General features: G+C 55.1%; 3 protein-coding genes across 9 annotated transcripts; 1 reads left to right on the plus strand and 2 right to left on the minus strand.

Annotated features, from left to right (window-relative positions):
- Positions 1 to 1,207: 1,207 nt before the first annotated feature.
- Positions 1,208 to 1,667, minus strand: LOC129012864 (small ribosomal subunit protein eS26-like). Its single transcript, XM_054449008.2, has one exon. It carries the CDS (start codon positions 1,641 to 1,643, stop codon positions 1,296 to 1,298), a length of 348 nt encoding a protein of 115 aa, XP_054304983.1. The 5' UTR covers positions 1,644 to 1,667; the 3' UTR covers positions 1,208 to 1,295.
- A 2,135-nt stretch (positions 1,668 to 3,802) lies between these two features.
- Positions 3,803 to 13,103, plus strand: REC8 (REC8 meiotic recombination protein). Of its 2 annotated transcripts, none has more exons than XM_063651484.1 (20): positions 3,803 to 5,191; positions 5,318 to 5,434; positions 5,540 to 5,608; positions 5,726 to 5,868; positions 5,953 to 6,025; positions 6,118 to 6,238; positions 8,376 to 8,457; positions 9,670 to 9,749; positions 9,991 to 10,072; positions 10,203 to 10,233; positions 10,315 to 10,391; positions 10,559 to 10,608; positions 10,951 to 11,079; positions 11,461 to 11,527; positions 11,632 to 11,756; positions 11,927 to 11,975; positions 12,239 to 12,305; positions 12,441 to 12,572; positions 12,646 to 12,752; positions 12,856 to 13,103. In XM_063651484.1, the coding sequence occupies exons 2-20, from the start codon at positions 5,379 to 5,381 to the stop codon at positions 12,939 to 12,941; spliced, it is 1,626 nt and encodes a 541-aa protein (XP_063507554.1). In that variant the 5' UTR covers positions 3,803 to 5,191; positions 5,318 to 5,378; the 3' UTR covers positions 12,942 to 13,103. The 2 variants fall into 2 exon arrangements, with proteins under 2 accessions (XP_063507554.1, XP_054304945.2); XM_054448970.2 differs by having other exon boundaries at positions 3,805 to 5,191; positions 5,293 to 5,434.
- IPO4 (importin 4) lies at positions 13,065 to 21,872 on the minus strand. Of its 6 annotated transcripts, none has more exons than XM_054448952.2 (30): positions 21,519 to 21,872; positions 21,352 to 21,438; positions 21,144 to 21,223; positions 21,016 to 21,057; positions 20,467 to 20,596; positions 20,200 to 20,379; positions 19,887 to 19,952; positions 19,680 to 19,781; positions 19,510 to 19,593; positions 19,097 to 19,261; positions 18,944 to 18,997; positions 18,680 to 18,789; positions 18,278 to 18,386; positions 18,002 to 18,131; positions 17,685 to 17,798; positions 17,468 to 17,581; positions 17,128 to 17,248; positions 16,831 to 16,942; positions 16,616 to 16,731; positions 16,423 to 16,500; positions 16,289 to 16,346; positions 16,083 to 16,188; positions 15,806 to 15,999; positions 15,624 to 15,671; positions 15,110 to 15,235; positions 14,787 to 14,995; positions 14,543 to 14,675; positions 14,359 to 14,463; positions 13,535 to 13,604; positions 13,065 to 13,418 (listed from the first exon to the last, which is right to left on the minus strand). In XM_054448952.2, exons 1-30 carry the CDS (start codon positions 21,852 to 21,854, stop codon positions 13,288 to 13,290), a joined length of 3,510 nt encoding a protein of 1,169 aa, XP_054304927.2. In that variant the 5' UTR covers positions 21,855 to 21,872; the 3' UTR covers positions 13,065 to 13,287. The 6 variants fall into 6 exon arrangements, with proteins under 6 accessions (XP_054304927.2, XP_063507550.1, XP_063507551.1 ...); XM_063651480.1 differs by having other exon boundaries at positions 13,529 to 13,604; positions 21,519 to 21,868; XM_063651481.1 differs by lacking the exon at positions 14,543 to 14,675 and having other exon boundaries at positions 13,529 to 13,604; positions 14,852 to 14,995; positions 21,519 to 21,870.
- Between the last annotated feature and the right edge of the window lie 54 nt (positions 21,873 to 21,926).

A 21,926-nucleotide genomic window follows, 5' to 3' on the forward strand; every position in this document is an offset into this window, starting at 1 on the left:
CTTTTTTGTACACTCCCAGCAAACTAGTTCCAACCCAGGCCACAGCCTTCAGCTTCCTTCTTCCTGCACGGGACACCAGCTTAGCTTTCCAGACTTCCTCCTGTCATTTCACTCTTCAGTCCTCAATGGCTCACACACATGATCAAATCTGGATGCCTAAGTCTTCCTAGGACCTTCTTGCTGCCTCATTTGACAAGCTTCAGTGCTGCCTTTGAGCCTCCCTGCCTCCATGGACCTCCCTTCTTCCCTTCAGTCTTGTCCATCATCCCCCTGGGAAGCCAAGCACCTAGACATTCTCTGCACTAGCAGTGAAGAAATGAGGTACTGAGTGCAGAGGTGTACAAACCCTGTTGTGCCCTCAATGTGATGCAATGTGATGAAATCCTTCCTGGACCTTCTTTGTACAAGGTCTAAATTATCTCCTTGACTTCCATTTTATTGTAATTATTTTGATTAAAAACAAAAACTTGGCTGGGCGTTGTGGCGCACACCTGGAATCCCAGTAATTTGAGAGGCCGAGGTGGGTGGATCACCTGAGGTCAGGAGTTCGAGACCAGCCTGGCCAACATGGTGAAACCCCGTCTCCACTAAAAATACAAAAAATTAGCCAGGCGTGGTGGTGGACACCTGTAATCCCAGCTACTTGGGAGCCTGAGGTGGGAGAATCACTTAAACCCAGAAGGCGGAGGTTGCAGTGAGCCGAGATCGTACCACTGCACTCGAGCCTGGGCAACAAGAGCGAAACTCCATCTCAAAAAAAAAAAATTTTTTTTTCAGCTGGGCATGGTAGTTTATGTCTGTAATCCTGGCACTTTGGGAGAGCGAAGTGAGAAGACTGCCTTAGCCCAGGAGTTTGAGACTAGCCTAGGTGACATAGTGAAACCCTACCTCTACAAAAAATTCTTTTTTTTTTTTTTGGAGACACAGTCTCACTCTGTCGCCCAGGCTGGAGTGCAGTAGTGCAATCTTGGCTCACTGCAACCTCCGCCTCCTGGGTTCAAGCGATCCTCCTTCCTCAGCCTCCCGAGTATCTGGGATTACAGGTGCGCGCCACCATGCCAGGCTAATTTTTGTATTTTTAGTAGAGACAGGTTTCACCATGTTGGCCAGGCTGGTCTTGAACTCTTGACTTCAGGTGATCTGCCCACCTCAGCTACCCAAAGTGCTGGGATTATAGGTGTGAGCCACTGCACCTGGCTCCGCAAAATTCTTTTTTTTTTTTTTTTTTAAGTACAATTTCCATTTTATTTTTCTCCAGAGAATAGTCTGTCTTTAGTCTTTAAGAACTCAGCTTCTTACATAGGCTTTGGTGGGGGACGTGGGGCAGCACCCACAGGTCTAAATCGGGGTGGGGGTGTTCGGTCCTTGCGGGCTTCACGAGATCGATTCCTGACTACTTTGCTGTGAATTGCACAACTCACACAGTAATGTAGCTTCACATACAGCTTGGGAAGCACATAGGCATCGAAGACGCTCGCTTCAGAAATGTCCCTGACTGCTGCGGCCTCCACTATGTTTCGAATGACGAATTTCTTAATGGCCTTGTCCTTGGGCACACATCGGGCACAGTTAGTGCAGCGAATAGGTTGCACGTGGCTGCGGCCCTTTTTGGCACGACCGTTGTTCCTTCTTTTCTTTGTCATCTTGGAGGCACGGACCGGAGAAAGCCCCAAAATTCTTAAAAATTAGCCAGGTGAGGCCAGGCATGGTGGCTCACACCTGTAATCCTTGCACTTTGGAAGGCCCAGGTGGGTGGATCACTTAAGGTCAGAAGTTCGAGACCAGCCTGACCAACATGGTGAAACCCTGTCTCTACTAAAAATATAAAAAAAATTAGCTGGGCGTGGTGGCATATGCCTATAATTCCAGCTACTTGGGAGGCTGAGGCAGGAGAATCGCTTGAACCCAGGAGGCAGAGGTTGCAGTGAGCCAAGATCGTGCCATTGCATTCCAAGCCTGGGCATCAAGAGTGACACTCCATCTCAAAAAAAAAGTGAAAAAAAAAAGCCAGGTGTGGTGGTGTGCGCCTATAGTCCCAACTACTTGACCTCCTAAAGTGCTGGGATTACAGGTGTGAGCTACTATACCTGGCCTCCTTCCATTTTCTATCATACCCCACATCCAATTCATCAGCAAATCCTGTCGCTCGCTATTCCTTCAATATGTATCCAGGGTCTGACCACTTCTCTCTGTTTCCATCAGCAACACTTTGGAACAAACTACCACCATCTCTCATGTCTCCTCCTCTGCTTCCTTCACATCTGTTTCCATTCGTGTCTACCTTAAGCTATTCTCAACACAGTAGCAATCCTTTTCACACGTAATTCTGATCATATCACTCCTCTGCTCAGAACCTTCCACTGGGTCCCAAATCACCCAGGGTAAAAGCCCAAATCCCCATAAGGACCTCTGAGGTCCTGTGATATGACCCTGCCCTCCTCTCTCTCTCTTGCCCCTTGCCATTCTTCCCCTGTCACTTTGCTCCAGGCTCCTTGAACCCACCAAACACATTTCTACCTCAGGGTCTTTGCATTTGCTGGTTCTTTTGTCTAAATTACTCTCCCTTCAGGTAGGCACATGACTTACCCACTTTCTTCAAATTTTATCTCTTAAGAGAGGGGGCAAGGCTTCCCTGAGTACCCTCCCTAAATAGCAGCCATCATTATTCTATCCTCCTATGCTACCTCATTTTCTTCATAGCACTTATGGCCACTTCATGTATTTCTTTTTTTCTTTCTTTCTTTTTTTTTTTTTTTTAAGACAATCGCCCATGCTGGAGCACAGTGGTGCAATCATGGCTCACTGCAGCCTCGACCTTCAGCTCAGTGGATCCTCCTATCTCAGCCTTCTGAGTAGCTGTGACTATAGGCATGTAATTTGAGAGGCCGAGGCAGGTGTCACCTGAGGTCAGGAGTTTGAGACCAGCCTGGCCAACATGGTGAAACCCCTTCTCTACTAAAAATACAAAAAAATTAGCCAGGCGTAGTGGCACACGCCTGTAGTCCCAGCTACTCAGGAGGCTTAGGTAGGAGAATTGCTTGAACCCAGGAGGCGGAGGTTGCAGTGAGCCAAGATGGTCCATTGTACTCCAGCCTGGGTGACAAGAGCAAAATTCCATCTCAGAAAAAAAAAAAAGCTCCCAAATTGAAGGGGACTGTAAGAAGATAGGGTCAGCTCAGCTGCAGTAAGAGATAAGTCTCAGGAAGAAGCATGCCCTGGAGTCAAGGCAGAGAAGGGCATTCTAGGCCAAAGAAATGGCTGTGCAAAGGTAGGAGGCATAGGGACAAGGGTTATTTGTTATTACAACCATACCTCTTAAATTTACACAAATAATTGTTTGAGAATATGGCTTTTCCAGGCTAGGAAGTATGTGCTGCATCCAAAAAAGCTAAAGTCTATTTCAGCCCGGAGAACACTGACAGCTGGGAAAGGACCACATGTGGCGTGCCCATAACCTAAGTTGTTCAGATTTAGGAAGTGACCCCAGTAAATCCTTTCGGAGTTTTGTGTAAGATTGACTTCTTCAGCTGGGGGCGGTGGCTCACGCCTGTAATCCCAGCACTTTGGGAGGCCAAAGCAGGCGGATCACCTGAGGTCAAGAGTTGGAGACCAGCCTGGCCAACATGGTGAAACCCCTGTCTCTACTAAAAAATACAAAATTTAGCCAGGTGTGGTGGTGGGCGCCTGTAATCCCAGCTACTCGGGAGGCTGAGGTAGGAGAATCCCTTGCACCGGGGAGGCGGAGGTTGCAGTGAGCTGAGACTGCGCCATTGCACTCCAGCCTGGGTGACAGAGTGAAACTCCGTCTCAAAAAGAAAAGAAACCAGCCTGGCCAACATAGTGAAATCCTCTCTTCTAAAAATGCAAAAATTAGTTGGGTGTGATGGAGGGCGCCTGTAATCCAGCTACTCAGGAGCCCGAGACACGAGAATCGCTTGAACCTGAGGGGATGGGGGGCAGAGGATGCAGTGAGCCGAGATTGCTGAGATAGCGCCACTGCACTCCAGCCTGGGCAACAGTGAGAGACTCTACCTCAAAAAAGAAAAAAAGAAAAAAAGAAAAATTGACGTCTTCCTCATTGACCTGTGGTGGCTCCAAGGCCATCATCTCACAACTTTTTTTTTTTTTTTTTGAGACGGAGTCTTGCTCTCTTGCCCAGGCTGGAGTGGAGCTGAGCTGCACAATCTCGGCTCACTGCAACCTTCGCCTCCCAGGTTCAAGCATTCTCCTGCCTTAGCCTCCTGAGTAGCTGGGATTACAGGCGCGTGCCACCACGCCCAGCTAATTTTTGCATTTTTAGTAGAGACGGGGTTTCACCATGTTGGTCAGGCTGGTCTCGAACTCTTAACCTCATGATCTGCCCGCCTCGGCCTCCCAAAGTGCTAGGATTACAGGCGTGAGCCACTGCGCCCGGCCTCATCTCACATCTTTCTACCTCTGCAGCACACGACACGCCCTAGTTGGAAACAAAGTCGGAGTTTGTGGATTGGGGGAAGGGCGGGGTCTAACCTCAGGTCAGGCGCCGTGCAAGGTACATATTGGAACCCGGAAGAGGCCCAGCACAGTTGCCCCCGAGGTGACCCGACCTCCCCTAACAAGAGCCTGGCGCCCTTGTTGCCAGGTTCGCGGTGGGGGAGCGACGGGGATGCGCTCATTGGTCAAGGAAGGGGCGCCTGTTACTAGAGGCGAGAACCGGAGCCCATTGGTCGGAACACCTCACAATGGACCCCAGCGGCTCTCAGAGCCCTTATGATTGGCTTGCCGGCTGCCTCGGGAGACCTTGTTGCCAGGATACTTGGCGCTCCCGACCCGACCCCCGTTCCCCATTGGCTGTCATGGCAAAAGCCGCCATCTAATGAGGAGCGAGGTGCGGTGCTCCGGAGCGCGCGTTTCCCGCGGTGCGATCTAGTCCTGCAGGAGGCGGCCCGGGGCCACACCGCGGCCCCCCAAGCCAGTGCAAGGCCCAGGGGCCTGACATCGCTCCCAGCGCTCGAGGACCGAGGCCTGCTGTGGAGGACACCGTGCTCCCTCGGGACCTGCTCTGGATTCCGGCCCGGGCGTCCCCTCGGAGCTCTGCATCTCCAACCTGGAACCCAACCCAGAAGGCTCAAGTTTGACGCATCACGTGGCGTGCGGATCCACTGAAGGTCCACAGAGAGGGGCGCCCATCTCCTGCGTCTCAGTTATCCCGGTAATCGTGTATCTGCCCATTGTTCGTTGTCTCATTAACTTGGCTTTCTGGGTGCACCCACCTTGCCACCAGAGAAGTCCAAATCCTGACTTCTCTCCAAGGTATTGGGAATTCTGTGCCCTAAAGAATTCCGACTCAGATCCGAACGGGGATCTGGTGGAATCGAGGGTGAAAGACCAGAGGGACGATGTTCTACTATCCCTACGTGCTTCAGCGCCACACCGGCTGCTTTGCCACCATCTGGTAAGGGCGGGGCCCGTTGGCGCGCGATGGGGGACGCTGGCCGGGGATCCCAGTCTGACAGCTCCCCCTCCATCCCCATTCTCCCACCTTCCCCACCCACTTCAGGCTGGCGGCGACTCGCGGCAGCCGGTTGGTGAAGCGCGAATACCTGAAGGTGAATGTGGTGAAGACCTGGTAAGGCCCAGAAAAGGGAAGGAGGGCCTGGTGCGGGGGGTGAGTTAGGGGATGGGGTGGGCAAGGCTGTGGGCCCAGTCCTGGGCGCAGCGGTAATCAGGGCGCATTGTTCCCCAGCGAGGAAATCCTCAATTATGTGCTGGTACGAGTGCAACCCCCGCAGCCCGGCCTGCCGCGGCCCCGCTTCTCCCTCTATCTCTCAGCCCAACTTCAGATCGGTGTGATCCGCGTCTATTCTCAACAATGCCAGTACCTTGTGGGTAAGGCTGGGAACCCTCAAAGGCGGGGCGGGCTGAGCAGCTGTCTGCTAAGCTGGCTGTCTACCTCACCCTCCCTGCCCACAGAGGACATCCAGCACATCTTGGAGCGCCTCCACCGTGCCCAGCTGCAGATCCGAATAGATATGGAGACTGAGCTGTGAGTGTGCCCTGGGCCTTTGATGGAACACCTGCTAGCTTGGCCTCAGCCTAGCTCAGCCTCAGTCCTTCACGGCCTATATTCTCTCCCAGACCCAGCCTGCTGCTTCCTAACCACCTGGCCATGATGGAGACCCTAGAAGATGCTCCAGATCCCTTTTTTGGGATGATGTCTGTGGATCCCAGACTTCCAAGTCCTTTCGATATCCCTCAGGTAGGGCTCATTCCCCGAGACTCGTGAATTGGCAATGCAGAAGGGGAGTGCTGTCCCTGTGTCACTCTGACATTGGCGTTGGGGAAGGAAGTTTGCCACAGCTCTCTCCCACAGGAGATGGTGCAGGGGGACTGCCAAGGTGGACCCATCCAGGCGAAGCCCCCTGTACTTACCTACTCGGGGCCAATCTGATCAGACGGTTTCCCCACTGGAGGCAGCTCTTGTCCCCACTTGTCTCCACACCGTTTTCACTGCTGAGGCCCTAATCCAGCCTCTCATCTCTCTGCACTGGGCTTTCTTACCCCTGTCCTCCTCCATCTATTCCCAATACTCCTACAGCTTAATGTCACCCCCTTCCTTGGTTCCCCATTTGAACAGTGGCTCCTGCTGCAAACAGATTACTGGCATTTGGGGCTCTCCATGCCCCATTTATTTCTTTTTTTATTTTATTACTATTATTATTATTATTTTTGAGACAGGATCTTGCTCTGTGGCCCAGGCTGGAGTGCAGTGGCATGAGCTCAGCTTATTGCAACCTCCGCCTCCCCGGTTCAAGCGATTCTCCTGCCTCAGACTCCCGAGTAGCTGGGACTACAGGCATTCGCCACCATGCCCAACTGATTTTGTATTTTTAGTTGAGACAGCGTTTCACCATGCTGGCCAGGCTGGTTTAGAACCCCTGACTTCATGATCCGCCTGTCTCATCCTCCTGAAGTGCTGGGATTACAGACATGAGCCACAGAGCCCGGCCCAATTTTTTTAGGGTTTCGCCATATTGGCCAGGCTGGTCTCGAACTCCTGACCTCAGGTGATCCACCCACCCTGGCTTTCCAAAGTGCTAGGATTACAGGCGTGAGCCATCACGCCTGGCCTATTATTATTATTTTTTGAGATGGAGTCTCTGTCACCCAGGCTGGAGTGCAGTGGCGTGATCTTGGCTCACTTCAACCTCCGCTTTCTCTGGTCAAGCGATTATCCTGCCTCGGCCTCCCGAATAGCTGGGATTACAGGTGCCTGCCACCATGCCCGGCTAATCTTTGTATCTTTAGTAGAGACGGGGTTTCACCATGTTGGTCAGGCTGGTCTTGACCTCCTGACCTCAGGTGATCCACCCACCTCGGCCTCCCAAAGTGCTGGAATTACAGGCGTGAACCACCGTGCCCGGCACATACCCCAGTTTAGAACTAGTCATCCCCAGACTTCTCTCTCAGTCCTCTGGGCATCTGTGGCTCCTAAACACGTTTGGCCCTTATGCCTCAATGATGCCACGTTCACATCTTTGCTTGTGCTGTTTCCCTAGCCCATAATGGTCACCCCTCATCCTCTACAAATCAGGTTCTACATATTCTTACAGACCTGGCTCAAATGCTGCCCTTCTCTATAAAATATTTATTCCAGTCTTAGCCAGAACCAAATGCAGTTTGGGAACTCAGCACTTTGCTAGGGCCTTGTTTTACCCTTTGCCTTGACTCTTGTGGGGTTACATACAACCTTGTCTCCCCACTAGACTTCCTTAAGATCAAGAATCTTTTCTGTTCACCTCTGTCAACTGCAACACATGCCAAGGATAACGATGCACTGCTGCTTGCACAAATTTTTTTTTTTTTTTTTTTTTTTTTTGAGACGGAGTCTTGCTCTGTCGCCCAGGCTGGAGTGCAGTGGCTCAGTCTCAGCTCACTGCAGTCTCTGCTTCCCAGGTTCAAGCAATTCTCCTGTCTCTGCCTCTCAAGTGGCTGGAATTACAGGCACCACCACCAAGCCCAGCTAATTTTTGTATTTTCAGTAGAAATGGGGTTTCACGATGTTGGCCAGGCTGGTCTCAAACTCCTGACGTCAAGTGATCCACCCACCTCAGCCTCCCAAAGTGCTGGGATTACAGACGTGAGCCACCGAGCCCGGCCTTCTTGCACAAATTGATGAGGGCTAGATAACTGGGGTGCGGGTTGGGGAGGGAGGTGAGAACAGGAACTGAGGAAAGGAGGCCAGATGGCGGGTGAGTTTACTGCAAGCTGATGTCAATGCAACAAGAATTAGGCATAAAAGGAGATTATCGTGCATGTTGAAGAAGGCTGTGAAAAGTGGGAAAGCAGGGGGCTGAAGCTGAACCCTATCTTTTGTTTCCAATCCCTCCCCAAAGATTCGACACCTCTTAGAGGCTGCAGTCCCAGAGAGAGTTGAAGAGATCCCTCCTGAAGTCCCTACAGAACCCAGGAAGCCAGGTCAGCAGAGAGAACCTTCTTTCTGGTGAGAGGCATAGGCAGGCCCAAGAGCTGTAGAAATGACCATTTTTGAGCTTAAGAGCCAGGCCCTGTGAGGGGCACTTTTTTTTTTTTTTGAGGCAGAGTCTCACTCTGTCGCCCAGGCTAGAGTGCAGTAGCGCGATCTCGGCTCACTGCAAGCAATTGTACCGCCTCAGCCTCCCTAGTAGCTGGGATTACAGACATGCACTACCATGCCCGGCTAATTTTTGTATTTTTAGTAGAGGTGGGGTTTCGCCATGTTGGCCAGGCTGGTCTCAAACTCCTGACCTCAGGCGATCCGCCCGCCTCGGCCTCCCAAAGTGCTGGGATTACAGGTGTGAGCCACTGTGCCTGGTGAGGGGCAGTTTATGTGTGTAACCTCATCAGTACCTCACAAGAGTCCTCTGAGGTCAGATTTCTTATCTTTTTTTTTTTTTTTTTTTTTTTTGAGAGATGGATTATCACTCTGTAGCCCAGGCTAGAGTACAGTGGTGCACTTTAGGCTCACTGCAACCTCCGCCTCGCTGATTCAAGCAATTCTCCTTCCTAGTAGCTGGGATTACAGGCACGCACCACCACGCCCAGCTAATCTTCGTATTTTTAGTAGAGATGGGTTTTTGCCATGTTGGCCAGGCTGGTCTCAAACTTCTGACCTCAGTTGATCCACCCGCCTCAGCCTCCCAAAGTGCTGGGATTACAGGCGTGAGCCACCACACTCGGCTTTTTTTTTTTTTTTTTTCTTTTTTTTTTCTCAGGCTGGAGGGCAGTGGTATGATGATCATAGGTCACTGCAGCCTTGACCTCCAGGGCTCAAGCAATCCTCCCACCTCAGCCTCCAGAGTAGCTGGGACCACAGGGATAAGCCACCACACCTGGCTAGTTTTTAAATTTTTTGTAGAGACAGGGTCTTGCTATGTTGCCCAGGCTGGCCTCAAACTCCTGGGCTCAAGCGATCCAAAGTGTTGGGATTACAGGTGTGAGCCACTTCGCCCAGCCTCCCCACTTTACCGATGAGGAAAGTGAGGCTCACAGTGGTTAAGCAGTGTACCCAGGCTCAGGATGCCAGAGATTAGCCTGGGTCTGATTAGAATCCAGGTTACCTTGACTTCAGAGTCCATGCTTTTCCTTAACTGCATGGGTGTGGGAATTTGGAAAGAAGCAGAGAGGCTGGTGACTCTCCTGTCCCTCCAGACATGATTCCGGTCACTGTGCTGCCGCCTGAGGCCATCACGATCCGGGAGGCAGAGCCCATACGGATGCTGCAGATTGAGGTGAGTTGTCCCCTGCACACAGGGCCTGAGGTCCAGCCCCCTTGCATGTACTTCTCTCTGTCCCCAGAGTCTTGCCTTTTCTGTCTCCATTTCCCTATTCTCTGTCCCTGGCACTTGAGCACCCAGTGGCTTCCTTGAACCTGGCCCTGTGGCATGCCTCTGGGATCCACTCTCCTGGATCCACTTGCCTTTTTCAGAAATGTTATTGAATCCCCTCCCCTTGCTCTTCCTCTCTGGACAGGGTGAACGGGAGCTCCCAGAGGTCAGCCGCCGAGAACTGGACCTGCTGATCGCAGAGGAAGAGGAAGCTATCTTGTTAGAAAGTAGGTGTCTCCGGCAGCGTAGGGCCCGCCTGGAGCTGGATAGTCAGACCCCTGGCGTGGGCATTCTGGGACTGGGCAATGCTCCCATTTCTCTTTTTCTGTCCTCTGAACTCTGATTCTCTCTCCACAGTCCCGCGGCTCCCACCTCCAGCTCCTGCAGAGTAAGGGCAAGAACTCCTAGACCAGGTAGGGTGTTGGTGCTGGGAAGGGTCTCCTCATTTCTCTTGCCCATTTCCCCTCAGGGTGGAAGGAATAGAAGAGGCACTGCGCCCTGAGGAGCTGAGGCTGATAGGCTGGGAACCTGGGGCCCTACTCATGGGTGAGTGCCCACCATGCCCCAGGGGCTTTTCTGGGAGTACCTGGATACTGCTGCAGACAAGGGGTTTATATCCCAACTTGCTAAAGGGAGGACCCTGCAGTTTCTTGCCCTGGCATCTGCAAGGGGTAAGGGGCTTATGGGACAGAGCCCCTTGGGTGTTGTTGCAGAGGTGACCCCCCCGGAGGAGCTGCGTCTGCCAGCCCCACCCAGCCCAGAGGTGAGTAGCGTCCCTCCTAATCCTCCTCCTCCGCCTCCTCCTCCTCTTTGCCCTCCCCCGCAAGGACTGCCTCCCCAAGCCCAGGGCCACTGCTAGCTTACAGGGGTCCTTAGTGCAGATGATAAAAGATGCCCCTTTCTACGCCCCATCGTATCTGGCCTGCGCTTCCCAGATGGGTACCCTTATGCAAGGTATGAGCTGCTCAAGTGCATAGAGACCCCGCACAAGTCCTCTCCAGGTTCCTCTAGGGGCGGGGTGTGGGGTCCTGTTAGCAGTCCACCAGAATGACAGGAAAAGGAGTAATGGGCAGCCTTGCCCCTACCTGCCCTCCCCACTCAACAGAGGCCCCCAGTCCCCCCACCTCCTCGCCGCCGCCGTCGTCGCCGGTTACTGTTCTGGGACAAGGAGACTCAGATCTCCCGGGAGAAATTCCAGGAACAACTGCAAACCAGAGCCCACTGCTGGGAATGTGTGAGTGCAGCCCAGGCTTTGCCGGGTAAGGGAGGGAGGCAGGGATGACCAGGGGCACATGCAGGCTGAGCCTTCCAAACTCCTCAGGTGGGGGGAGGATTGGGAACTTGATGAAAAATCTCCTCCATTCTCCAGAAAATGCAGGCGATGTGGGTTTGCACATATACAACTCTTCATGCTCCTTTAGTGACCCCACCTGTCATACCCATGGGCACCAGGTTAAAAAGTCCTTCTTCTAGCAATGAGTAAGGGCAGGCAGGGTCATGAGCCCAAAAGCTGGGGAGGTCCAGAAGCCCCAGAACAGTGCATTGCAAAGAGGCAAAGGGGCCCTAAGGAGTGGCTGCTTTATAATGGGGCTTCTGACCTTCCCCCACCACACAGCCCAAGGTGCAGCCTCCCGAGAGGACCATCACAGGCCCTGCGGAGTTGTTCAGAACCCCAACTCTCTGTAAGAATGGCGGGGGTTGGGCACGAAGTATCCTCAAAACCAATTCCTCATTCCTGGTGCTCCTCATGCCTCAAACCCTGTGCCTATTACCCTCTTGTCCACAGCTGGCTGGCTACCCCCTGAACTACTGGGTCTCTGGACCCATTGTGCCCAGCCACCCCCAAAAGCCCTCAGGCTAGAGCTGCCTGAGGAGGAAAGGAGAAAGATTGAAGTTCCAAGTGAGATCGAGGTAACTGCACCACCACCTGTTTACTGCATCGCCCCAGTGCCAGGGTCGGCCTGACAGCTGGCTGCCGTCTCCTGCTATGAGAGCCAACAGCACAGGCTCACTGGCTTTGTGCCTTCTGAGGCCCAAGTCCCAGATGCTTGGGGTCTTAGTTCTACTTCTCCCGTCCCCAGGTCCCAAGGGAGGCCCTGGAGCCCAGTGTTCCCCTTATGGAGCCTTCAGGTAAGCACCTAGAGAAGCGGGGCAGTGGGACCACACCCTAACCACTGTCCCAGGAAACTAGTATCCCAACTGCTGAAGCTGTTTCATGAGTGAAGGCGTGTGTGTGTGACATAAGGAAGCATGGACTGCTCCTCCTCAGCTCTCCCACCTATGTGCTTTTAACAAGTCACTGCACGGCTCTGCCATCTACTTACACCAGGTGGCCACAAGGCCCTAACTGCCACCCAAGCAGACACCCACCAGCGCCTTTCCTCCCCCAACAGAGCTCTCCCTAGAGGCAGCTGAAGAGGAGAAGACCCGCATCAGCCTCATCCCACCAGAAGAACGGTGGTAAGCGGTCAGGCTCCATGGGAGCCAGGGGCCACAGCCCTTGGCCAGGTGGTGGAAACAGTTGCTGGGATGGGTATGCCCCTTGTCACTGTCACAGCTGCCACCTTCCCTACTCTTACTCTCATGTTCTCCTAGGGCCTGGCCTGAGGTGGAGCAGCCAGAACTTCCTGCATTGCCCGTGGTGCCTGAACTCCCTGAGGTGCCCATGGAGATGCCTTTGGTGCTGCCCCCGGAGCTCGAGCTGCTCTCACTGGAAGCAGTGCACAGGTACCAGGGAGGTGGCAGCTTGATGGGGTGGACCCGGGCTGAAGCCTCTGCTAATGATTCTTGATCTCTATAGGGCAGTGGCACTGGAGCTGCAGGCTAACAGGGAGCCAGACTTCAGCAGCCTGGTGTCACCTCTCAGCCCCCGCAGGATGGCTGCCCGGGTCTTCTACCTGCTGCTGGGTGAGTGTATGCATGTGTGTGTGTGTATGTGGGGCAGGGACACAGAGACTAGAGGCCCGTACAGGGACTCACCCAACCTGCCCTCTCCTCCCCTCTTGACCAGTACTCTCAGCACAACAGATTCTTCGCGTGGAACAAGAAAAGCCGTATGGTCGCCTCCTGATCCAGCCAGGGCCCAAATTCCACTGAGGTTAGAGTCCATTTACAAAGCTGCCAGGAAACCGGCCACTTCTAGTAAACCACGTCGTGCCTCACTGGGTCCTGCTTACCTCATTTCTGAATGTGCATTTCTAGCCTTCTTGCTCTCAGAGCTATTGTTCAAGCAGAAAACAAGCTGCTTTTATTACAGTATGATGTCATGACTCATTTGTAACAGATCCAGCCTCAGGGACAGCCCTGTAAGGCAGCAAGTGGGACTGGCTCCAAATGGGTATGAGTCTCAGAATCTTTGGTAAGGCAGAACTGAACTGGGCTGAGAGGTGGTCTTAAGGCCTGGGCAGGCTCTATTCTCTCTGGACTGGCTGCAGCCTGCAGTCTAGGAGAGGCCCAGTACAGCCTGGAGCTCCTGAGCCTTGTCAACAGGCAGTGAGCCCAGAGCTGCTTGGAAGCTGTCGGCGTGCTGTTTGGCCAGGAACGTCAGGAGCAGCAACAGTGCGGCCTTGGTGTCTAGGTGGAGAGGGAGGGAGAAAGGTCGGGGCTCCTAAAGCCTCACTGCCCCAGGCCCTCTGAGCCCTGCCACTCCCAGCCTCCCGCAAGCCCCTGCCCATGACTCCTACCCTCACCTGGTGGGATCTTGTTGTCAGCCAGAATGAGGCTGCAGATACGCAGAAGCTCAGGAGCCACATCTATAACCTGTGAGGAAAGAGTGGCTGACTCAGGGCAGCAGCCCCAGGCCCCAGGTCTATGCGAGTGGTCAGGACCAAGGAGTGGCAGAGTCTCTTATCAGGGGGGTGGTTGCACCTGGTACTGATTCACAGGCATCCAAGACAACTATGAACATGAGAAGAACCAATGAAACTTGGTGGTAATGATTTTTTTTGGAGGGAATGGGGGATGTGGGACAAGATGATTAAAGTCATAGCCTCAAGACCTAAAGAAACCCAGACACTCAGGAGCTCCACCTACACAACAGTCTCTAAAGGTATAAGACAAGGGTGACACAAACACTCTGACACGACTCCAAACCTAGTTACTTGGTACAGACAAAATCTCTTCAGAGAGCAGAGCTGATCTGATTGAAATGTACGGTGTGGTGGCCCAGAGGTACCCTGGGCTCCACAGAGCACAGTTTGAAAGGGCCCTGGTTTAGGAAACCAGCCTAGGAAAACTGCAACTTCTGGCTCAGACCAAAAGGTAGAAATGGAGCTTCCTCAGGAAAAATGCTACGTGGAGAGAGGAAGTCCCTCCTGTCCCATCACAGGACTGGCTGCCAATCCTTGCAGACAAATAAGAAATGGTGCAGGAAGTATCAAAAGAACAGCTGAAACTGTCACCTTGCATCAGGTGCAACTGACAGCCTGGAGCTCCCGAGCCTCATCAGCAGACAGTGCCTATCACTGAGTGGAGCGGTACGCTCCCCTCTGAGGGCTGCCAGCAACAAGGTTACCTGGTCAGGGCTGCTCTGGTACAGGAAGCTGAAGAGGCGCCCAATGGTGACCCACTCCTCCAAGTCCTCCTTCAGTGGCAGGGCATGCAGTAGGGCAGCCAGCACCTGGGCACACAAATGTCTCAGGCCAACCTGCCCTGCCCTCCTCAGCTTCCAAGCCCTGCCTGATGTCTCCCTCCCTCACCTGGGGCTCTGGTTTCCTGGTGGGACTGGCCATCAACAGGCGGGCAAGTGCCCCACAGATGTTGTCACGGACACGATCATGTCGCTCCCGCGCCAGGAGGGGAAAAAGGAGCCCCAGCAGCTTGGGGAAGTGTCTGGTCCACAGTCAAGGAATGGCCACACGCTCAGGTAGACCTTGCCCACCTGCAAGCCCTGGGGACACTTCCCCAACCTCCAGTCCCTCCCGTCCTGCGAGCCAAGGATACTCCTGGGCAGGGTGGCCCCCATGCTCTGCCAGCACGCCCATCCCAAAGATGGCATTGCTTCGCACCTCGGGGTCTGCCTCTCGGGCGGTGCTCAACAGCACAGGGAGCAGCCGAGACACAAACTGGGCTGAGGCGGCACCCAGGCCCTGAATAGTCTCTGCCAAGGTTCCCACTGCAAAGGACTTCTCTGCCACTGTGCAGCCCTGTTTCTGATGGGGGAGAACAGGAAGGAGTACAGATCAGCCTGGGCCAAGGATAAAGGCTGTGGTGGGCACCGGGTGCACGAGGGGACTAGGGCTTGAAGCCAGAAGATGGACACTCACTGTCTTGCACACCAATAATGGCAGGAAACCAGCAAAGAATGGGGCAAAGGAGTCTCCCCCAGCCGCGGCTGCCAGGGCAGGGATGGCCTCTCCAGCGTGCTCCAGCAACATGGCGTCGTATTCAGCCTGTGGAGCCAGGTCAGGGGCTGGAGCACCAGGGCCAGCTCAGTGACTGCACACCTCCCTACCACGCTCTACCACCAGCTGCAGGGGTCCCTGGGGCTGCCCTTGGTTGATAGGGCTGGCCCCTCTCAAGCTGGGTTTTTCCATGACCCAGCTTCTTCCCCTGGCTCTTCTGCTCCTGCCTATCACTCCAAGCACACCCCAGTCCACACTGCTCTCCTTCCCTGAACTCCCACTGGCTTAGTGGGATCAGGGTTGTATCCCTCTGGCCATTACCAATCTCTTTTAGTGGCCCTGGCTGCCCCAGGCCAAGCCCAAATACATTGTCCACCCCTGTCCCCGTGGAGACTGCCTGGACCGCCTGGTCCCAGTTTTTATCCCTGGCTCTCACCTGATCATCATCTTCCTCTTCCTCCTCGTCAGTATCCTGACAGGCTGTCTACAAGAAATAGCTCAACTTAGCGGAGCTTTCACGCCCCTTCTCTTTTCATGGGGGTAGGGGCGTGGACTTGTAGCCAGTCCCCAACCTGGGCCCGGCACCTCTCCTTCCCGAAGCCCACCTGCCCTGCTCACCTTCCTCTGCAGCACAGCCTTGAGCATGCTACAGAGCTCAGCAAGGCGCCCAGGGGGCTTCAGTGTGAGGGTCCCACAGCTGCGGAGCACCCCTGTCAGGGCCTCCAGCACGGCCATCACCACCTGGCGCTCCCGCTCCCTGTTCACTGCCTGCATGTAGGATGGCACCACTCGGGCCAGGGCAGCCTGCAAAGCTGGGGACATTATTGGCTGAAGCACCAGTCAGGCCCTGCCCCTCCCCAAGAACCCCCAGCCTGGCCCAGCCTCTCCTTCTCACCAGCAGTGTTGGGTTCCGAGGGGCAGCTTTGACAGACCTTGTGCAGTGCACAGCAAAACTGACCCAGAGCCTCATGGGCTGCCTTCCGCACATTCAGGTGAGGGCACTGCAGGATGAGGAGGGGCGGGATGTGTCTGCTGTGTGCACTGTGAACACAGGGCCCCCAGCCTGTGAGCCCCACCCACTCCACCCGCCGGCCCACTCACCTCCAGCAGTTTAAATACTTCTTCAAAGACACTTTCCATGTATGGAAGGAAGGCCACACTAGAGAGAGAGACACAGCCGTGGGGAAGGGGCCCCCAGGCAGGGTTTTCAGTGCCAGGGAAGGGCAAATGCTCACCTGGTGTTCACAGAGATCTCCCCCATGGCAGCACAGGTGTCTTCCTTCTCATCGAAGAAGGCGTTCTCCACGCTGTACCTACAGTAAGATGGAGAGGCAGTGGTGATCAGGCACCAAGAGGAGCAGATCCAGCACTAGGTTCTTGTCTAAAACCAAAGTCTAGATTCCTGATCAGAAGAGCACCCCTCTGCACCCTGAGATCTCTGAGTCATCCTCTTCTTCCACATCCTCATCCATGAGCTCCTCCTCTTCTTCCCCATCACTCTCATCGTCAAACAGAAGGAAGGAGCTGCTCCCGTCATACTGAAGCTAGAGTGGAGGCACGGCAAGGACTTTGGCTCAGCTGGGCCCAGGAGATAAATCCCATAGCAGGGCAGGCCTGGCCCAGCCCACCCACCCTCTGCTCACCACAATGCCCTCGGTGGAACGCAGTGACAGCAGCATGAGCGTGGTGATCTGTTCCAAGTGGGGTGCCATGCCCTCGCCCATCAGACCCGATAAGGCTGCAAATAGGCTGTAACTGATCAAAGCAGGCAGAAGCTGTATGGTCCTGCCTGCTACCACCAGACAGGATGGGGGAGCCCGGGAACACCTGGCTATGGTCCAAACCAGAGGACTGGAGTCTGGGATGGGGATTCCAGTGGGTCCAGTGGGCAGACAGGAGGGGTGGGGACAAGGGCAGAGGCAGGGTGAGGGGTCACTCACGTGCAGCGCCGCAAGTCAGGGTCGTCTACCTGGTTGCAGAGGCCCAGACCCAGCTGGCAGCATTCCTCAGCCAGCGGCCTCATGGGCTCCCCCACTGCTCGTGCCAGCACCCCCAGTGTCTCTGTGGGTGCAAGGGCTCCATTAGCACCAGGAGGTGGAGGTGGGCTACAGGACCAAAGGTGGTGGCTGGGAGGGATTCAGAAATCCCGCCCCACCCCTTGGTACAGCATGAAGAACACCCCTTTGATGAGAAGGAAGACATCCGTGCTCCTGTGGGGGCAATCTCTGTCAACACCAGGTGAGCACCAGCCTTTGCTGGCACTGGGAGCCTCTCACTCACCCAGGCTCTGGATCTGCACAGGCTGAAGGTCCTCACGGCCTGTTAACAGGAATTCCCGCAGGTGCTCCATGATGGCAGGGAAGTAGGGCAGCAGCGAGGCCTGGGCAGCCGTAGCTACAGGATGGAAGGACAGAATCAGAGCTGGAGAGGGCAGGGACCACCAGCCACAGGGCCTTTGGGTGAACCCCACATCCCTGCCTCCTGCCTCTCTCCTCACCAATGGCTCCCAGGGCGCTCACAGCCAGCTCCTTGGCCCGGGGACTGCTGGGGTTCCTCAGAAGCTGGAGCATGCATTCCATAAGCTCCGGAAGGTAGGGCTGCACTTTGGGCCCTGTGGGAAAGGATGCTCCTCTACCAACCAACCCAAGGTCTGCTACCTGCACGCCCACCTCCCTCCAGGCGGAAACCTCTTTGTGGCACCATCACACCCTTTCCCCTACCACAGGCAGCAATGCAGGGAGATGCACGTCCTGTACATTCAGCCAAAGCCGCCGCCTCATCCCCCTCCCCCAAGCTCCCCACTGCCATCACTACCTAGGTTCTCCACAAAATTCTCCAGGGCATAGCAGGCCTTGGCTAGGTGGTGTGTGTGTCCAAGAGGCACCGACTTCAGGTAGGTGAGGAGCAGTGGCATCACCTCCCTTGAATAGCTGCTGATATGGGGCTGGGGGAGGGAGCAAGCAGGGCCTGAGTCAGGTTCACCTGCAGGGCACATACAAGAGTGCCGATGGCAGCAGGGATGCTTGAAGAGATGAAAGGTGAGGGGAAGTGGACATTCAAGTGGTGGCTCCCACATTCGGCCTGGTTCACCTGTAGGTTTTCTGAGAACTGGCCCAGGGCAAACAGCGCAGCATTGCGTACAACTTGCGAGGGGTCCTCCAGGCCCTTGCACACTATCTGTAGCAGTGGGGGCAGCAGTCTGGATGGGGCAAACAAGAGGACATAGGCTGAGGAGCTACACCTGAGAGCCCTAGGCTGACCTGTTCTCTTCATTTTCCCTGGAAAAACCAAGGCTTTTCCTGTTACCAGAGGGTGGGCAGCAGCCCCTGGTCCCTATAGCTAGGAAGCCATGTCATTTATCTTCCAAGTCAGGACACTTTTGATAACGGGGGGAAACGCTGTTGATAAACAAGCTTGAACAACAAGTGTAAACCAGGACAGCCATGGTCCTCCCTGTGGGCAACCCTCACCCTGGGACAGGGGAATAGATACCTCTGCCTGATGTGGTCGCCAGCTCCGTCAGACAGCACAGCCAGCACCAGGAGTCCAGCTTTGCGCTGGTATGGGCTCTCGCTCCGCAAGGCCTCTTCCAACATGGGCATCTAGGGAAGCATGTGGCACACTCCTGAAACCCCAGCAAGAGCCTGCCCATTCCTGTGGCAATAGGCCTTCACACCTCCCAGGGTCTAAACGTCGTTGGCCTCAGGGGACTAGGCACACTTGGAGGTAGGGACACCGGGACAGAGCCACACTTACCAGCTGGGGACAGAGCTTCTCGGGGGGCAGGTGTAGTGCCAGCATGTCCACAACCTGAGATGGGATGGGGAGACTTACTTTGCTTGACTCTATCTCTGCCTACCCAACGTCCCACAGCCACCTAACACCCCTCTGTCCTGCCCCACATCTCACTTGTACAGCGAAATGCTTGGGGGTCTCCCCCATCAGCTCAATCTCCAACTCTTCCTCTTCTGAATCCTGGTCCTCGGGATCCAACTGGCCTGGTGGGGGCTCAGCAGCCATAATGGGGAAAAGGGTGTGCAGCAAGGGTGGCAGGAGACGATTCTTCAGTAAGGCCTTGACAGAGAAGGTGGAACAGTGTCCCTAAGAATCTGCCCCCAGGATGGGCTCACATTAAAAATTCCAGTCTTCCAGGTTGGGAATTAAAAATTCCCAACCTCCCAGGCAGGAGCTGGGGTGAGGCCAGGCCAAGGCTTGAACCCCCACAGTACTTTAGATACCCTGAGATGGACCGAAAGCCCCAGGAGTGAGACTAAGTGTGGAGATGGGGGTGGGGTGATGTGTGTCAGTGGGCACTCACTCACCTTGCTCTTGACTTTGACCAAGAAAGTGAGGCAGCAGAGAATACGTACGCGTATCGCATTGCCCAGGGCCACATTTCTAGCCACCTGTCCAGAGAATAATAAAAATCAGAGACAGGGAAGGAAAGTCCCAGCAGAGCATGTAGCAGGGGCCATGTCCACTCCAGGCTCACCTCCAGGCAGAATGTGAGGACTTCAGAGAGGTAGGGGGTGATGACGGGCACCTCTGACTCCAACAGTTCATCCAAAGCCTCAAGGGCCTCACAGGCCTTTGCCTGACAGACAAACAAGGCACAAGGTTACCGTGCTCTTCTTCAGTGGGCCTAACTGGATACTTCTGCACTCTCCTTCCAACAGAGCTCCTGCCCACCTGTCCTCACCTCATCTATGGGGATCAGAGTCTGCACGGCCATGATCAGCTTGGGCACCAACATCCGGGCGAGAGGCTGAGGGACACATCACAGAGAGCATGATGCAGCCCAATCTCACACCCCAGCAGCTGGCAGCTTCCTCACAGCCTGAATTGCGAGGAGGAGCCCAGGCATAACAGCCAGGCCCACCTACAGCATCCCTCTCAATTGTCAGGAAGGGCCACAGGCAGGTAAAGAATCCAAAGCAGCTTTGTAACTTTTACAGGTGAGGACATGAAGGCATGAGGAAAGGGAGTCAAAGATACGAGGGCCCACATCTCACCACATCTTCAGTGCTGAGGTAGGGGGCCATGGTGGTCAGAGTGCGCAGGGAGTAGAAGAGCAGCCCAGGAGAGCCCACCTCACCAAGAGTCTCATTCAGAAGCCGAAGAAGCTCCCGGTGGTGGGGTTGGAAGCCCTCGGGCCGGGAGGTCACCACCACACTTAGCAGCAAAAGCCCCATCTGTCCAAGAATAGAGGATGGGAGAGCAAGCTTACAAGGTCTATCCAGCCTCTCAGGCCCTCCCTCCTGCCAACCATGTGATGGTACCTCTCTCTCTGGGCTGTGGGGGCTGTGGGTACTGTGCTGAAGCAGCTGCAAAAGCTGTGGCCAGGCCTCCAGGCCTTCCTTTCGAAAAATGGTGGCTGAGAGCTGGGCCAGGCTGAGGCTCACACAGTGCCTGCAAACAGGAGAGATCTCCTCTAATCACCCTCCAATACCTTCCTCTGCAGACAGTGGCCAGGCTCAATGGGGCAGCCGGGAGAGAAACTTTCAGGAGGTGTGGGCACAGGGTCTTTGCCAAGTTGGGACACATGAGACAGCAGCTCAGAGGGAACCCAGCAGCACTGCGGGCATGTAATCTGATAACTTCAGTCTAAATTAGCCTGAATTTCAGTCTTATTCTTCTGACTTGGGTTTGGCAGATCATCATCACCCTTTCTCAAGAACTTTAGTCTTCAAAACAGCCTTAAAATCCTCACTCCACCTTGCGTCTAGAACTGAAGTCCCTGCCCTACAAGTCCCAGCCTGGAGCTGAAAGGGAAGGCAGAAACCTAGCCAAAGTCGTCAAGATCCCGAGAGAAAGGGGTAGATACTTACTCTGTTTCTCTCTGCAGGGCCGTCAGGATCAGGGACTTGAGGCTGGAACACAGGGGGCAGGTGTTTGGTACCCAGCCTGCCCAAGAAAAGTCTCCGCCTGGCCCCGCCCCACCCCAGGCCCAGCCCACCTCTCCCGTTGCTCCGCCGCCAGCCGTCGCCAGCGGGTGTTCAGTCGTCTGCGGGTCAGCACGGCCGCAAACTGGCGGATCTAGGACGAGGAAGCAAGCACGTGGGGGTCCGGGCAGGAAGGTGCTGAGCGGACCGCAGGGGGCGGATATTGGGGCTTGACCAGTGGCGTACAGTGGGAAGCTCGGAGGGGAGAGTCAGGGGTCTCACCTGGGGGTCGGCCGCCGAGGCTAGCAGGTCGCAGAGAGCCGGCAAAGCGGCGGGGGCCCGAAGAACGATCTGAAGCTGTTCCGTGGCCTGGGGGGAAGCTAGGGGTGAGAGTCGGGCCTTTCCCGCAACCTCCCGCTCGCCCTGGCCCGGTTACGCCTGCTTCGTACCCGACGGATGCGCTCGGTGTCCGGTAGCAGCAGCTCCCGTAGGAGCTGCTCTAGGCCGGCTGGCTCCATGGCAGCAGCTGAGCCGCCGCTACTGGGCCGAAAAGGGGAGGGGGGGACAGCACGTGGAGGTTCTGACACCCACTTCCGGCGGAAAGGGCGTTGCTGCACGCCCCGCGGGTTACCAAGGTGATTCAATTCGCTTCCCACAGAGAGGTCCGGCTCCTGCACTTCCGTTAGGCTGAGCACCGGCTGAGTCGCGGAAACCCGACTCTGGCAATGTAGGTTCCCCACGCCGGGAGTTCCCAAGCTGGGTTGGAGAACTCGAGCTTGGGGCATTCAGTGTCCAGCTCGGCTTTATAAAGGACCGTGCCCTTAACAGGGGGCTCGAGTTCCTATATCCAGACCAAA

This window comes from Pongo pygmaeus, chromosome 15 (genome assembly GCF_028885625.2).
Source record: "Pongo pygmaeus isolate AG05252 chromosome 15, NHGRI_mPonPyg2-v2.0_pri, whole genome shotgun sequence".
Classification (NCBI taxonomy): Eukaryota; Metazoa; Chordata; class Mammalia; order Primates; family Hominidae; genus Pongo; species Pongo pygmaeus.

Bases quoted from the DNA above. Each gene is read 5' to 3' on its own strand.
- REC8 (XM_063651484.1), top strand. From the start codon at position 5,379: ATGTTCTACTATCCCTACGTGCTTCAGCGCCACACCGGCTGCTTTGCC. The intron at 11,757-11,926 runs GTAACTGCACCA...TCCCGTCCCCAG, and splicing joins AAGTTCCAAGTGAGATCGAG to GTCCCAAGGGAGGCCCTGGA. The intron at 12,573-12,645 runs GTACCAGGGAGG...TGATCTCTATAG, and splicing joins TCACTGGAAGCAGTGCACAG to GGCAGTGGCACTGGAGCTGC.
- LOC129012864 (XM_054449008.2), bottom strand. From the start codon at position 1,643: ATGACAAAGAAAAGAAGGAACAACGGTCGTGCCAAAAAGGGCCGCAGC.
- IPO4 (XM_063651480.1), bottom strand. From the start codon at position 21,854: ATGCCCCAAGCTCGAGTTCTCCAACCCAGCTTGGGAACTCCCGGCGTG. The intron at 20,597-21,015 runs GTAAGTATCTAC...TCCTGTTTGCAG, and splicing joins GCCCTGCAGAGAGAAACAGA to GCACTGTGTGAGCCTCAGCC. The intron at 14,464-14,542 runs GTGAGGGAGGGA...TTGTGTGCCCAG, and splicing joins CCAGGAAACCAGAGCCCCAG to GTGCTGGCTGCCCTACTGCA.